Raw genomic sequence first — 16,973 nt, 5'->3', positions numbered from 1 at the left:
ATCTTTCACATCAGAGGTATAATGAGAGCCTCAGTTCAGTGCATGTAGTCCCTCATTAGCCCTGGTTCCATAGCTGTGATCTTTAATGAGGACAGTGCTGGTTGGGTGCCAAGGAAGGCATCCCATCTCTCCTGTCAGTCCTCTGTCAGGATGATTGGTTATACCAGCAGGGAGACAACAGAATGCAGCCTGTTACCGCCCCAACATGGTCATGCAAGATACCAAAGAAGAGGGAGGAATGGTCACTCCAATCCTGCACTGTTGCTCAAGAAAGACATAACTGATGCCGTACAGAAAAAACACAAAGCCTTGATCCCAGAAAATGGAGACAATATTTAGGGTCTGGGAATTGTTCGAGGGATGGCCAATTGGCTACTCTGCCCTTTATCGGTAAATAACATGGATAGACTTTAGGATTTAATGGGCTGTCATTTCAGTTACTCTTCAGCCCATTCCGGGACCCTGGAAGAGCATCCTGTGATTAAGTGCTGAACACACTCTATTGTGAAGAAATTTGGGATGGTGATTGAAGGAAAATAACTTTGCTTCCAGCAGCACAAAACATATGGTTTATTAATTTAACGAAACCTGTTCACCCCGCAGTGGAATCGAAGCCACTTGATCTGATAATTTGATTTGATGGCTTAATTAAAGTGACACTGTATAATGTAATAAAATCAGAGGAAATAGAGAGGACACTGACTGTGTACCCTTCAGTGTCACAGACTCACACCTTCATTTGTAGAAAGTGTGTTGCTCTTCTACTGAGCTGAGTTTTTTCAGCTGCAGTCTCCGCGCAAAGGATTACTTCCTGTTTTGGTTAAAAGTTGTTTTAAAAGACATATCCATAAGTAACTAGCTGATTTTAAGCCCGAATACATTGAGGCAGAACATCACATTTTCTGCCAAAAAGAGCAAACAAAGGAGAAAATCCATGATTGCTGTAGAGTTTGACATTGGAATGTTTTCTGATATTTTTGGAGAAAATATTAATGTTGTTCTATTTTCAGTTCAATCATCTCCACCCAACACATTAATGAGCTTTGCTTTGTCTTAGTAAAGAGAAGCTCTAGTCGTTACATTTTATTCCGATGGAGGCAGCTGCTCCTCCCAGAAACCCTTCTAGAAAGTTCTCTTGTTGCTTCCAGAAACTCTCAGGGCAGGTACTTGTTAAATAAAGGCCCATGTTCCATGCAGCTCCACGCGGAGTTGATAGTTAACTGTCTTCTTCTGAAGACAATGTAGGTTTGCTGTTGATTTTAACCTGAGAGTGAGTATGAGGAAAGCAAGGTATAGGCTCGATTTAAAACTCAGAACATGCTAGGGTCAAATTAGATAAATGTCCAATATTCCATAACTCCTCTCATAGAATGTAAATGTATAAGTCCGTGTTGAATGCCTTTAATTGCTTGGCACCAATGTTGCTGTTCTCTCAACCTGTTGTATTGCCTGTTTCCTTTTGCTATAGCACAATACTCAAGACTGGGTAATTTGTTTAAAAACAGCAGTAAGGCGTGTGTAACCTTACCCAGCCTCTGGTAAGGGACTCCAGAAGTTCCAGTTCAAGAACTTCAGCAAGAGAGTATGCTGAGAGGAGAGAAGACACAAAGCTGGCCTGCCCTCTAACTGCCCGCTTTCCCAAAAACTTGTTCATTATCCTGGGGAGCTACATTGGTCCCTTATTGAGGGTGGAGCCTCCCCCTCTTAAGTCCTCACCAGTGTGTATTAAATTGAGGACCATGCTTCAACATGAGTTTGGTTGGAGACAAGGCATATTCAAACCATATCTGGCATTGCCTGTTTTACCCACTGTTTTGCAACCAGTAAATTTATCTTCATGTGTCTGTTCAGCTGCCTTTGGAAAGGTTACCAAGGAGAGTGGCTGTCCCCAGGAAGAGGTTGGTGGCGCCAGGTGCCGTGCTGCCTCTCTACATTCACATATGTTTTATTTAATTTTCAGAATGCCTTCAGCCAGACCTTATCACATATTTGTTGGGTATCACTAGGTACTAGAAGGAAAGACAAGGGGCTAGAGAGATGGCTTAATGGTTAAGAACACTGACTGTTCTTCTGAAGGCCCTGAGTTCAAATCTCAGCAACCACATGGTAGCTTACAACCATCTGCAATGGGATCTGACGCCCTTTTCTGGAGTATCTGAGGACAACTACAGTGTACTTACATAGAATAAATAAATAAATCTTTAAAAAAAATGAAAAAAGGAGAGGCGAGCGTCTGGGCCCACATCTATGATCACATAGGAGGAGTCTTTGAGTTCATTAGCTGGCTGGTCTTGCTCCAGGTTCAGCAAGAGATCTCATTTCAAAATCCTAGGTGATGGAAGAAGACATCTGTCTGTTGACCTTTGACCTCCATGTGCACACATAACCAACCCCCTATCCCAACCCTATGCTGGCCCTGTGCACATGTACACGCGCACACACACACCATCTAATTGCCTTCCTTCTTACATATAGACAGATACACAGACATTTTACTTTGTGAATGGAAGAAATAAACAAGACATGAATGGGCCTTCATACTCAGGTATTATTGGTTTTACAGGAAATCAGTCATGTACTAAGAGTAGGGGAGGTCTTCCTTGAGCAGAGCAGTCCAGCATTCTTTTATGTGCTTGGTGTTATTTGTTCTGCCAAGTTACCTTGCGTGTTCCATGTATAGACTACCAAGTCCCTGATTATGGGAAGAGATCTAGAGGAAAAGGTTATTTGCAAAGACCCTTAGGTATGGGAAGCATCATCAAACAGTGAGCAAAGGGAAACAAGATCAGATAGGGCAGGGAAGATGGGCCTATGCTGAGTCAGGAAGGTTGATAGGATATTGTGATAACATTTTTACAGTCCTGGTCCAGTGATATGAACAGATGTGTGAGCCTCTCACATTGCCTGTATTATTTTTTTTTTAAAAATTGTAGTGGAATCTACAAGACCAGCAGGAGGCTGCTAGGAACTTTTGAGGTCAGGTAAAGTGATCTGGAGTTAGAAGTGTCCAGTTATGGATGGCAGTCCCCTACAGGATGGATGGATGGATGGATGGATGAGAGAGAGAGAGAGAGAGAGAGAGAGAGAGAGAGAGAGAGAGAGAGAGAGAGAGAGGGGTAGGTAGATAGATAGATAGGCAAAAGGATTTTTTTATAAATCAGCTTATACAATATAATTAAAATAGTCTCCCAGCAGCTGTGCCACACTCAACAGGCTGGCACAGTTTCTTAGTTCATGCAGTTGCTTTGTGCATTCACCAGTTCCAATCTGGTGCCAAAGGCCTAAAGCAAAGATTCCTACCCTGTGGGGGTTTTTGTTGTTGTTGTTTGGGGTTTTTTGTTGTTTTGTTTTTGTTTTTCGAGACAGGATTTTTCTGTGTAGCCCTGGCTGTCCTGGAACTCACTCTGTAGACCAGGCTGGCCTCAAACTCAGAAATCCGCTTGCCTCTGCCTCCCAAGTGTTGGGATTAAAGGTGTGCGCCACCACCGCCCGGCTCCTACCCTGTGGCTTACAACCCCCTCCAAGGTTGCATATCAGATATTTGCATCATGATTCATAACTTCTAAATAGAGGGGCATATGCATTAGTGGACCTTCACACACTATCAGGCATCATAGCAGGGTCACAGCCATTCCTTGTTCACTGGGCCTATGGGACAGCCTGAGGCAGTGTTACACACTGGGCTTGAGAGTCCAGCACCCAAGGCTCAGGCTTGTAAATGTATCCTGTGTACAGTCATCATTCCCCTTGTCTGCCTGTGACCTTTTAACTGTGACAGTCTGCGGAACAAATAACATAAACCCAGAGACATGGGAGGTGCTGCAGATACTGGTACTTGTGGTGTAGAGGTGAGCAGTGAGTTCTGTGTACATCTGGGTGAGCATGTTATCTGTGACATTTCAGAGTAAGGGGTTATGCTTCCTGAAAGAAGTGTGAAGCTGAGCTGTTTGCAACGGTTAAAACCCTTCTGGGAAAGTTACTGTTACTGTGTGTGATGGTTAGTGTCAACTTGACAGAATATAGAATCAGCTAGGAGATGGGCCTGTGGGAATGAGTGTAGAGAATTATCTTTATTATATCAGCTGACATGGGAAGGGCCATCTTAATTGTGGACAGGACCATTCTCTGGATTTGAGGCCTAGGCTGAATATAAAGGGGAAGCAAGCTAAGTACATGCACCCAGTGCCCTGTTTCCTGACTGTGGCTGCGATGGGACTAAGTTCTTCAGGCTCCTGGTGCCTTGACTTCCCAGCCATGATGGATGGTACCTTAAACTGTGCGCTAAAATAAGCTCTGCCTCCCTTAAATTATCTTTATCAGAGTATCTCATCAGGGCAACAGGAAGAGAAATGTAGATACTGTGATCCATGAGCCCTGCCTCCTCCTCTGACCTATCTTGCATGTCACTTCCTTTGACGTCAACTCACTAATGTGCTCCAGCCCCAGCAGCCTGCACCTTCTGGCTCGGGACACTTGACCTCCCTCTGCACCAAACTGATGCTTCTCAACGTTCATAGCTCTGACTAAAGTGCCCTTCCAAAGGTTGGCTGCTCCGGTCTGGCTGCTTGGGAGTGGCAAGGCCACTCTTGACATTTGTTTTAGACTCTCTCTTTTACTACCTACAAGTACCATGGTGAGATGAGACTCTGTATCTCTTGGGTAGGTGGCACTCTTACCATTGCTAACTCTGCAGTGAGTAGGAGGAGGGGGGGATGGAGGGATGGATAGAGTATGACACATGGCCAGGAAAAAGAGAGCCTTGCTATAGAGTTCGCCCAGTCAGAGCATTTGCCATTTATCCAGGCTAGGTTCTTGTACAGCAAGAGCATAACTAGGCATTTATAGAATAGGGATAGATCATTCACAGTACCTGTAGCCAGAGGGCTTCTTCTACTATAGACAAAATTCTCCTAAATGTAACTGTTCACTTCAAAACAGCCATGATGAGAGGGTTTGTTTCACTGTCTAGGAGATCAACCTAACAGCATAAAAAGTGCTTAGACTGGCAGGTGCTGGCTGGAGTCAAGATGTTCCCGGGTACCACTGCTGCCTAGGCTTGGGAGCTATTGAGCCAATTCCGGTAGCAGGTGCCAGGGGCTGTCAGTCGTTCTCACACGTTATAAATATTACCTAATTACTTAATCTTCTCTGTCTCCAGGCAGGTAGGCAGAATTTGAGCTTCAAGGCCAACTTAGCTTCCCTCCTACAGCTTCTACTTTCTTTTGCTCACCAGATAAATCTGTTCTGACGTTGGCCTTATTCATGTGGGCACAGTGGTGCTTATGAACAACCATGTGGAAATTAATAAAGGCTAACAGTGTCCTTCCTCCCAGCACAATATACCTCTTTCTTGCTAAACAGCAGTCACTGCTCATGACGCATGGAGTGTTAAGATTGCAGGCATCTCTCTGCAGAGGAATATAGCCCAGAGTCAGTGGATCTCCCCATTCTTCCCAGCAATTATTTCTCTAGCCTACTTGTGGGTGCTATTCTTTAAACTACCATCCACGGATATGGGCCTGACCCTCATTTTCTCATGACCTGAGAAACAGCCACTTCCCCTGCTGCTTATAAATAGAAAGAGCCATGAATACAGCTTGGAGAACCTTGGTAGACCGACTCTATATTCATTCTTAGCTTTTTACCTCTCAGCACCAGGGGCCTTATGGTTTTGCCACTGATCTTGGGCGGATATCCCGTGTGTGCCTGCCTGCGTGCGTGCACATGTGCATGCATGCGTGCATGAGTGTTGTAATTCCAATGCATTGTCTTGGATTGAGATTCATGTCTTGACTCTCACCTGCCAGATCTCTCCTTGTGTGGAGCAGGCGCCGCCTAGCTGAGGGCAGTCGGCTGTTATTAAGTGCTCAGGGCAGTGTTTCTTGGCTGGCACCAGAAGAAGCATCTCAAAGAGGAATAGGCTGGCCACTTAAAGCTGTTGCCAGCCACAAAGCCTGAGCTCCTTGGAGTGTATGGACCCAGTTGTTAGACACAGAGCTGGCTCCTTCTCCCGCATGGATAGGACTGGTATTTAATAGGTATAAGCACAGGGTTTTCTAGAGCTCACTGCCCAGCCCTCATCTTGTCTACACTTCCTAACCCTAACTTATTTCAATGAACGCCTAGCTAACCTGTCTGTGGGGGACACGTGTAACTTTGTTTTTTATCATGTCTGTTGAGAACGTTTAAAAAGACAGCTTATAGACTGTTACACTGTTTTACAGCGCTCATCCTTTCGTTGCCAAAGGTGTCTTTGGGCCTCTCTTTTATGTGACACTGCTGGGGTTTTTTTTGTTGTTGTTGTTTTGTTTTTTTCATAGTTGTAAAGTCATCCTAGCAGTCAGAAATATGACTTTGCACTTCAGGAAACCCCACCACCGGGCGGGTGCTGGGTCTCTGACACAGATCTCCTGGTATCAGTCCGTGTAGAGACCTAGGCACGTGAGATCAAAGCCCCACATTGAAGGACTGCTCAGGTAAGGTGGAGCCAGTCCGCTTGGTTCTTTTGACTCAGTTTCACTGTGTGTTCAAGGGAAGGCCAAACAGTATCCCAGAGAATGTGGAAGAAATCTGGTCTTCCACTCAGGACTCAAGACCCAGCTGTTTTCATTAAGTGTGGCCTGGAAGATGGACCCTTCTGACCTCTGCCACCTCCCTTAGTGTCAAGCCAAACAATGCTCCTTCCTGTCCAGGATGTGGACACCTCCCAGGCCATTAGCCCTCAGAAGATGAGAGACATCATGAATAAAACAGACTCCAGAGTGGTCTGAGGGGCTGGGAAAGTCCAGAATGCACACTCAGAGCTCCGACACGGAATTTGCGTTCTGCCTCCTCAGGCGGCCTGTTTGCTGAGCATGGAGCACACTACAGAAATACAACCAGTACCGCTTCAGAGCTTCTGAGCTCATTGCAACTAGCTCTAACTCTTGTTTGCTGAAAAGCACTGCAGTTCAGAGCTACTGACAGCGGAGGAGCAGATAGCCCTGCATTTAGAGGGAAATTCGCAAGACAGTCCCGAAGGGAATGCCTGAAGTAATCAGCCCGTGTTCAGCAGAACTTAGGGCCACTGCAACCAGAGTCCCCATAGTGACCCCAGGAGCTAGCTAATCTGTCACTTCCCCATTCCCCATTAAACACCTGCTTATCACTTAGGATTCAGCACAGCCTCTCTCTGCGCAGCAGGTCTCCCCACCGATCTGCTCTACCAAATCCAGATCCAGGTGATGCTACTGTAATATAATGTTGTCCTTAAAAGTTGTCCTTAAAAGTGCACCGCTATGTTCCTTAGTGCTGTGAGTGTATAAATCTTGGGCTGACATTAATTCTAACCCCCAATTTATCCATCTGGGAAATATCCACCCATAGGCCTCAGATTTATTAGTAATTTTAGATGTGATACAATAAAGTATAAATGATTATTTAAAAGTCAAGTATCTATAGATAATATGACGATATTTTTAACTTGTGTTTATACTGTACACACACATACACTATTTTTTTTTTATCAACTCTTCTGTTGATGTGATAAAACACCTTGATCAATAGATCAATAGATCAATCACCTCTCTTATAGAAGAGAGAGTTTATTTGAGCTTACGTTTCCACAGGGTTAGAGGCCATAACAGGAGGGTGAGCTAGTAGGCTATGATGGCTGTCGCAGGATGCTGAGAGCCCACATCTTGAACCACAAAACCAAAACAGAGATGACGTTGGGGGCATGGTGAGGCCTTAAGCTCTCAATGCCCACCCCAGTGATAGACTTCCTCGAGCAAGGCCATACCTCCTCAATCTACCCAAACTGCACTATCAATTATGGGCCACATATTCAAGTAGCATGAATTGGGGTAGGATAGGGCAGGGCATTCTAATTCAAACCATTACACTTCTTTGCTTTCTAGTGAGGCCACTTGGTAGCCCTCATGCCATGGTCTTTGGAAAATAGGAATGCAAATCATGCCAGGGTCACTCTAAATTGTTCTCTAGTTCCGGTACCTTCTTCAGAGTAGTGTGCCCTTCATGAGCTCTTAGACATGGAAGAAAGGGAGGTGACATTCTGAGGCACCAAGATTTCTAGAGTTTGGGTTTTTTGTCCTGTCTGGTCTGCTGTGGGGACTCTGATGAAATAAGAGACCTCTCTCCTCACACCAGGTCTCTGGAAAGTTCCCTGCATTAAGGGCTCTCATGCTGAGCTGGGGTTATGTGCCACCCTGTGTGTGCAATTACCCCCTCTCCACCCTGGCATGGCTTCTCTTGCTATGGATAGGATGTGAAATAGTTAAGCCTGTGCCTAAGGGCTATGTTTGTGCAGTCTGTGTTTCACATTGATCCACAGTTGGCCCGTTGCCTCAAGTGGAGGGTCTGAGTGGAAGTCCCTGGAGTAGCTGCTTACTCTGACAGCTTAAGACACTTGGGGGTCACACTGGCTTTCATCAGAGCCTATCCCAGTACCTCACCTAAATCCCAAAATGAGAAGGGTCAGGGGAGACTTAGATTGGCTTTTAGAACCTCTGAGAAAATATCCTTGACATTGATGTAAAATCAGAGGACCTCGGGTGCTCACTTAGAAGGCTCTTCATTATTTAACGGAAGCTGGGCTCATAATTAAAGGTGGTTGAGAGAAAAAGCAGAGATTCTCAGTGCTGCTAGGGAACGTCACCCTGCATATCTGTGAGAAGCAATCAGGCCCTGGGAAGGGAAGGACTGATGTCAGAGCCACCTCACAGGGGCCGTTTGTTTAGTGAGCAGGGTGAGGCACCTCCTGCATGGTTAAAAGGCTTTGGTTTATACAAAAGGAAGTGTCAAAATGTCCCAGATGTCAGGGTTGCAGTGGCCATCACTAGGGAAGGAAGGATGTAAAATTAGGCAGCTGCCCCAGTACTCCTGGCCTGGGCACGGGGGTGGTCAGGCTGTGGGTGAGGAGACTGTAAGGGCAATGGGGTGTGGTGGGAACTGTGGTAAGGATGAACATAGCCCTAGTCTAAAAGAGATCCTTGCTCTGATGTTCTAGCTGACCTGATTTAAACATCCAGACTTGTGAATAAAAGCTATTGAGCCTGAATGTCCAGTGGGCCCAAGGCCCGCAACCTGTTCTTTACATACAATGTGCCTGTTACATTCACGCCAATCCTATGAGGAAGCCATTACATGCAGCAAGCAGCCCATCATACAGATGAGAAGGCACAACAAGGCCACAAGATCCCAAGTCCCACACTTGGATACTCCAGCTTTCTGAAACCCTTCCATAAAACTGTGCACTTTTTCTGGTTTCTTTCTTACTGGGCTTGAAAGGAGGATCTTATTTGGTGCCATGGTTTCCTAAGTGCACATATCAGCAGAACCCCAGGCACCGGCTCAAGCTGGCCTCTCACGCTCTCTCCAGCCTGGAGTAGCACTTGTGTCTTCTGGAGACCGGATGTGTTTCTTGAGTCACACACATCCCCTTGCTGAGAGGGGTGACATAGAGAACATAGACAAGGTTTCTACATAAACAGAAGTCCCTGAATGTGTCAGCCAGAGTGAGCTGGGTCACTCTGACTGTGTGGATGGCATCTTTCTCAGTGGAGTGAAGGAGCAAAATCGTTTCTAAGGATGATATCTCTGACTGTATACAGGGTGCTAGTGATCAGTCCCTTCATGAAGGTCCTCACAGCCCAGGCAGAGGACCTACATGATATTGAAGGCAGATCACCAGCTGAGGGAGGGAGAGCTGGCAGATACAGGTGACTAAGGAGCAAGGTGGGAACCTGGGACTTTGGAAACAGAAGGAGTCACATCCCACAGGCCTGTGCACCAGGGAATGGCCAGGGATCTTACACCAGTGTCATCAGCTTGCTTGCTGTTCAAATGCACACACATGTCAGCCTCCGCTGTGGACTCACTGCGCACTGAGCAGAACACAGCCAAAGAATTACCATCTGCACCTGACTCAGGCGGGGTTGGTGCATTGTTCCAGATAGTCAGTGAAGCAGCAAGGGACTCAGGGTGAGTGCTGGGAAGGGTCTCAGCTCCTTGGAGAAGCTGCCTGTGAGCTGTGCACAGGGGCTGGATTCTGTGCCAAGAATATAAACACACATGTTCCTTTTCATCATGGAAACCTCACCCACCACCAATTTTTGTATTATATGAACTGGGATGCTCATATCTTTAAACAATACAAAAAAGATCCAAGTTCAAGACCTGAAATTCAGCATCAGTGTGTAAGTTCTGGGCACACTCACTCTCACAAGCTCATTGCCTCTGCGGCTCTGTGCTTTGAAGGCAAGAGAGACCATGTGACTCTCAAAGTCAAAAATATTTCCTATGTGCCCTTTTTATTTATATAAATGCCAAACGCTTTTCTGGGTCCTTCTGGTACAGTATCCTGCAAAGGCCTCTTCCACATTACCCCGTGTTGAGACAGTGTCCCAGTGTCGGGAAGATGAGAGACAAGCTTGGGAATAGATCAGAAAGAGACTTCTTTCCTACTGTACTTCGCGACTAGGGCGCATGTGAGGGGGGCTTCTTGGTACCTCTGGCCTGGTCTGGGGAATCTGAGGCAAGTATGTGCCTTAGTTACAGTCTCCTTCCCCAGCAGGTGGTCCTGTCCCCAGAGACCTTAACTCTGCACTTGCCACTCAAAGGGATGGCGCTATTTATTATAGGCACGGCCTCCTGACTCTGTCATTAACTTACCTACAGACCCTATGCCTCTATTGTTCTTGTTGGTTTGTTTGGGGTTTTGATTTATTTGTTTTTGAGTCAGGGTCTCACCATGTCACTTAGCCTGGGCTCAGATTTAAGAACCTCCTGCCTCAGCCTGAGAGCATCTGTGATTTTTTTGGCATTGAACCACCACATCCAGCCTGGTTTTATTTTATTTTATTTTTCTATATCAAATTGTATGTAATCCTATTTCACATATATAGGAAGAGGTAGATCATATATCAGATATTGGATCCTGAAATGTTTGCAGCCGTTGTCTGTGATCGCAGCGACATTTTGGGTGAATCTTTTTAACTTTCTTCTTGCTTTTTTGTACTATATGAATCATCTTACTCTGCATAGAAGAGCCCAGCCATTTTCATTTCAAAAAATAAATAAGGATGGTGCATCTGCATGTGGGTGCTAAGATTATTTATGTGGTTGTGATGTAACTGCTGGAGAAATGTGTCCCTCAGGGCCACCACTGATTGCGGCAGGAGAGGGAATGGCTTCAGGAAACACAAGGAAAGAAAGAACGTGATGGGAGGTGAGAGCTGTGGACGTTAGGTCATCATTGCAGAGTATAGAACGTTGCCGATATATGAAGCTGCCCCACCACCAGTGTTAAAAAGAATGCATCTGTGGATCTCTGCTCACTTTTCCCTCCCTCCCTCTGTGCTGTCTGGAGAAGCCTAGCAAATTGGACTATTTAAAAAATAGTACATTGTCGCCCCCTAGTGTTTCTTCTGTTATGTCACATTTGGCCATTCCAGAGTTCTTTATAGTCTTTGAAGGCAAATGTGTGGCAGCTTGATGCCCACCCCTCGCATTGGGGCGCTCTGAAAGGCAAGGAGCATGCCTCACCGGTCCCCACATCTTCCTGTTAAATCCACAGAAAGCACATTTCTCCAACAGATGCAAAGGAGCCTCTTTTCAGACAGTGCCGTTCTCCCTCACAGCTGCAGCCTGAGTGCTTCTCTGCAGGAGTGTGGCCAGAGACTCTTAGAAACTGCCTTAGGTTTGGGAGTCTGGGTCTGGAAAAGAGGTGTGTGTCTCTTGGGGGCCTCAGGAAGGTTCTGTGCTATTCCCAAGAATGGCTGCTGTGTGAGCTCGCCTCTCACTTAGCTCCTTACTTGACAGAGCCAGCAGCTGTTCTATTACCCCCCACCACTGGTAAGTCCCTCCCCCTACCCGACATCTCAGTTTTTCATTTGTTTGTTCTAGAACTTGCCATCTTCCTAGTCTGAGTCCTTGGCTTGGTGTGCAGACAGTGCTGCGGACACCTGGACAAGCCTCCTCCTCCCCCCACCTTGGGTGCACATCTGACTGGGGAGTGAGGGACAGGCGTTCTGTCAGAACAAGCTCACCCAAACACTCCGGGCTTACTTTTGTATTGGTTTCCAGAGGCTTCGGGAAGAAAGGCCAGAACTTTAACCTGGCCTCTAGGCTCCCAGTCCTGGCTTACCCATCTTCCTGCTTTGGTCCCATCATGGTCCTGCCCCTGTGTCCCTTCTTCACCTCTACCCGTGTAGACTTGGCTCAGCTCTGAATTGGAAGAGCCTTCCTTCCACAGGGAGTCAGCCCCCAGCAGAGTCGGATTCCTCTCTGAAGTGCTCCTGCAGGATGTGACGTCCTCCCTCCTGACGTCTGTCCAAGTCCTCACGCTCAGTATCAGCTTAGCATGGGTGGTTCCTTCCAAAATCTGCATTTCTCCTTGGAGACTGAGGGACATGGGCTCTGTGGAGACCTTTGTTTGTGTCTAGAGACAGGATTGACTGTCTTAGGAAGATAGGAGAGTGGCACACTTGATCATCCAGACTGTACAGAGCAAACATTTGCCATACCCTACAGGCTGATCCGGAGCCTTCAGTACCATGGGGAGTTGGCCCTGGACAGCTGTGGCTCTGCTGTGTCTTGTAAAGCTCCTGAGCTGCAAGGATGGACAGACAGATTAGCCTGACTGTCCCTTACTCCCCAGTCAGTAGCCACCCAGGGTACCAGCAGTTCAGAGGAAGCCATCCTTTCTCTGGGTGCCTTTGCTTTAGAATTATTGGAAGACACATTGCATCTATGCTTTGATCTGCCTGCAATAAAATCTCATCTGCAAATTTAACTAACTGTCTGGTCCTCCAGTCAAAGAGTCTGTCCTGAGGGAAAGTCAGAGGAGAAAGCTTCATCAGTACAGGGTCGGGTGAGAAGGGTAACAGCTACAAGTTGTCTTGAAAGTGGGGCAAATTTGATTATGTATATTGTACGAGAATCCTATTGAGTCATTGTGTGTTTCCTTGGGTAGGGTAATGGTGGTGAGGCTAGATGAGGGAATGGTCTTGTTCTGAAAAGTTGCAGCTATGAGTATTTAGGGCTGAAGTAACAGAGTGTCTACTTAGCTAAAACGTAGGGAGCAGGGCAGGGCTAAGCATGGTGGTACATGACTGCAACCCCGAGACTTAGGGCATTAGTAGCATAACCTTAGGGCAAGCCTGGACTATATAGCAAGACTATGTCTCAGAAAATAAAGAGAGAGCTGGGAAGATGGCTCAGTAAGCCATCACAAGGATCTGTGTTTGATCTTCAGAAATATATATGTGTGTGTGTGTGTGTGTGTGTGTGTGTGTGTGTGTGTGTGTGTGCCAGGTATAAAATGAAACCCCAGAGGGAGCATGTGACCTCAGCACCGAGTAGGTGACCTGTCCTTGGGAAGTTTCAGGCCAGTGGCTCCCTCCTGAGAAATGACACTCGACATTACCATCTTCCTCTACATTGTGGCACTTGTGGATGCATACTTGTGTCCACATGTGCATACTATGCATAAATAGATGACGGGAGGAAAGAGAACTGGTGTGGAACACTGCTAATGGGCCTTGGATGGCCAGGGTTGGGTGCTTACCATAGAACCATTTCCTGAGGTCAGAGGGCACACATGTGAGCGGCAGGTAGCACTGATACCCTTTAACCTTACCCATGTCTTCAGTTTGCAGCTCTCCGCCCATCCACATGAAGGTGCAGCCTCTGAACCAGACAGCTCTGCAGGTGTCCTGGAGCCAACCGGAAACCATCTACCACCCACCCATCATGAATTACATGATCTCCTATAGCTGGACCAAGAATGAGGATGAGAAGGAGAAGACATTTACAAAAGACAGTGACAAGGACTTGGTAAGGCCCCCTTGTACTGAAACTGGTGCATATTCCTCGTATAGTGCCTAGGGAGCATATCTTCTCCTATAGGGAGGTAGGGGTTGTGAGAAAAAGATCCATGGAAGCAGGCAGGCCAGCTAGCCAGGACAAAATTGTGTCTCAAGCAAGATGGAAGCAAAGACCACACCTGATATGGTCCTCTTACTTCCACGCAGGTGATGTAGCATATGGATGCTCGTGCTCACACACTCTTACACACTCATACCACCCCCTTCCTCATGCACGCATACACACAGATTTTTCTCTTTCCATTCATTGCAAACAAGCCCCTTTCTTTTGATGAGGTTGTTATAGTATTATATGTTATGTAAGATCTAATGTAATGGAAGGTCACACAGTTAGGGAACACTGTGTGAGTATTATCTCTTACACTTACGCCACCTCTGCTGCTACCGCCTCATCTTTCCTGCCACAACTATGCCTGCTGCTGTCCACAGTCTCCCCCACCCCTTATTGTCTCACATGACAGTACACATTGCCTGCTAGACTCCAGGGGCCAGGGCTAGAGTCCTGAGCTGTTGTAGATGCCATGACATATCTGCCCTCAGTCTCTACCTTTTGGTGACCACATAGACCCCAGGCCAACATTTCTGTTTAAAATGTATGTAAGTATCTATCATCAGACCCCCAGCCCAGCCCTTTGAGTAGTACATGTAGAAGTGCTCATAAACCTCCCACAAGCACTAGGCTTTAAGACTTTATACAGAAACTCCAAGTGACACATTTGGGTTTGAAAGCCTCGATGCTTTATTGTTAATCAAAGGAGGCCCTGGAATAATGAAGCCTGTAATTGTATATGCACATGAAAAATGTTTCGGCTCTGAGTGCGCCTCTTAATGACTTACCACTTTTTTTCTCTCCCAATAGAAAGTCCTCGGGGCCCATTCAATCAGTTATAGAATAATACTTTTCGTATTCCTTTAGATGAAGATTCCTTTACTTCATTTCCATTTATATTTTCAATTCCCCTACTAGACATTGTTATCTGGGTCACATTAGGGAGTAGAGGCCTTCATGAAATGAGAGAAGGCTGCATTGAAAGGCACCCAAGGTTACGGTGTGTTTGAACCTTTCTCTTTCTCAGTGGACGTCCATCAGGGATCTCTCCCTGAGCTGAGCTCACATTAATCAGCAGAAACCATCTAGGCGCTTCCTCTGTTTCTTGTTCTAAGTGGAAAATAATTAAATATGCAAGGATAAAGAGACACTGGCATGGAGTGAATTCTCCTAACTTCCCACAGAGATGGAGTGAAGATTTTACTCTGAATAGAAGATGGGGGCAGAGGTTTGCCGAACAGGGAGTGAATTGGATTCTGAGAAGGAGACAGGCAGAAGGGCCTGCTTTGACAGCACGTCCCATTTCCTAAGAATTTCTAGAGGCTTTTCTTTCCTTTTGAGGCATACAAAATTCATTTATTATTTCTGCCACATGTCAGGAGCGCTGACTCAGGACAGCACTCATCTCTTACCTTTTGGTGACCACAAGGCATTTTCCAGCCTGTGTCTCTCAGTCCACACTGTCATCACAGCCCTGTGGGTGGTATTCATTGTTTTTTTTTTTTTTTTTCTAAGAGAAATTCATGAAGCCTGTAGCTCAGTGACATGACCTTAACTCTCTGTTCCTGTGAGGAAACTGTTCCCAGTTGTAGCAACCAATGTTGCCATGGTCACATGCTAATACCAGTTTAGGGAGGGGATTATGGTAGCTATACAAGGAAAACCCTCTTGATAGTTGAGTTTAGATTGGCCCAGGGTACACATGTCTGCAAGGAGATCAGGAATCTCTTAGAAAGAACCCCTGGAGACCAGTGGAAGCATTCGTTGCTTGTTTCTCCAGAAGCAGTAAGCTTGCTCTATAGCTATGTTCTGTTTCCTCAGTGTTAAAGTCTGTTGAAGTGAAGCATCAAGGAATGGTGGCCTGGATGTGGGCAATGGTGTCTGATGACAGTTAGCAAGCATTAATCTAGAAAGGGCCAGGCAGTGGGTATTTTGGACTTTCAGGCCATGTGGCCTGTCATAACTTTTTAACCTTGTCAGTAATTGAGTGAAAGTATACAGAGCATGCGCAGCACACACACACACACACACACGTGCGCCACCACCACCACCACGATTTATGTCTATGTGCCAGTAAAACTTTATTTCTACTAGTTGTTAGCCTTCCTGGTCTATCATGCAGGCTCTAGCTTGCTGACCCTTGCTGCTGCTAGGTTCAGTGTTCCTGTGAGCAGAGTTTGAGTGGCCTGTGTTACACAGCCTTGTTACATGGCTATGCCTGTCGACACACATATCTGAAAGTAGCAGAAGATGGAGACATGAGCAACTGTTGCAGACTCTCACAGCTAGAAAGTCATATGGCAAAGTTATGTCTTAGAACTCTATTGATTTTTATTCTTTGTAAGGAGGCCTTAAGACAACAACAAGAAGAAAACTGTATAGGCAGAGAGTTTCTTCTTGATTTTTTTAAAGTGGACATGGCTCAGGTGATCTTTTATCGAATAACTGGGAAGGCTGTTGTAGATAATGATTACAGTTTCTAAGGGCACAGTGATTAGGACAGAAATCTAGGCTTTGAGAACAGGAAGGCTGAGGACATGTTCCAAGCTGTGGACTAGTGCTGGTATATTCTCAGTACTCCTTCTCTCCACAGAAAGCCTGCAGCTGCAACTCCCAGAATGCCCAGGTTTGTTCTCAGTTACAGCACATCTGTAAGCCTTCAAAACCAGCTCACTGCCTCTCTTTCTTCCCCCACAGAAAGCCACCATCAGCCATGTCTCACCCGATAGCCTTTACCTATTCCGAGTACAGGCTGTGTGTAGGAATGACATGCGGAGTGACTTCAGCCAGACAATGCTCTTTCAAGGTAAGTCTGTTTCTCCTCTCTGTGCTCCTCGTGTTCCTTGGGCTGCCTGTCCCTTAGAGGCTTGGCCAGAAGTAAAAGAGCTTGGTCCATATAGGGTATAAGCCATATTCAGTGAGCTCTGGTCATGGAGCTACAGGAGAGGAGAGGGAGAGTAAGGACACTTTTTCAGTGTCTTAGTGATATTTTCCAGCTGTGCCTCCTGTTTAAGAACATGTCATATGGTGGGATCTCC

General features: G+C 46.2%; 1 protein-coding gene across 4 annotated transcripts in view; it reads left to right on the top strand.

The window, feature by feature from the left end:
- Positions 1-16,973, top strand: part of Ptprg (protein tyrosine phosphatase receptor type G) — a 682,360-nt gene that overhangs the window by 568,930 nt on the left and 96,457 nt on the right. For all 4 annotated transcript variants that reach the window (XM_021181278.3, XM_021181279.3, XM_029468957.2 and 1 more), the window contains 2 exons: positions 13,652-13,836; positions 16,633-16,741. In XM_021181278.3, the coding sequence (XP_021036937.1) occupies positions 13,652-13,836; positions 16,633-16,741 (294 nt within the window). The remainder of the gene's footprint in view (positions 1-13,651; positions 13,837-16,632; positions 16,742-16,973) is intronic.

This window comes from Mus caroli, unplaced genomic scaffold, assembly GCF_978045245.1.
Source record: "Mus caroli unplaced genomic scaffold, Mus_caroli_1 scaffold_12, whole genome shotgun sequence".
Classification (NCBI taxonomy): Eukaryota; Metazoa; Chordata; class Mammalia; order Rodentia; family Muridae; genus Mus; species Mus caroli.
This window is presented reverse-complemented; position numbering and strand designations above follow the sequence as displayed.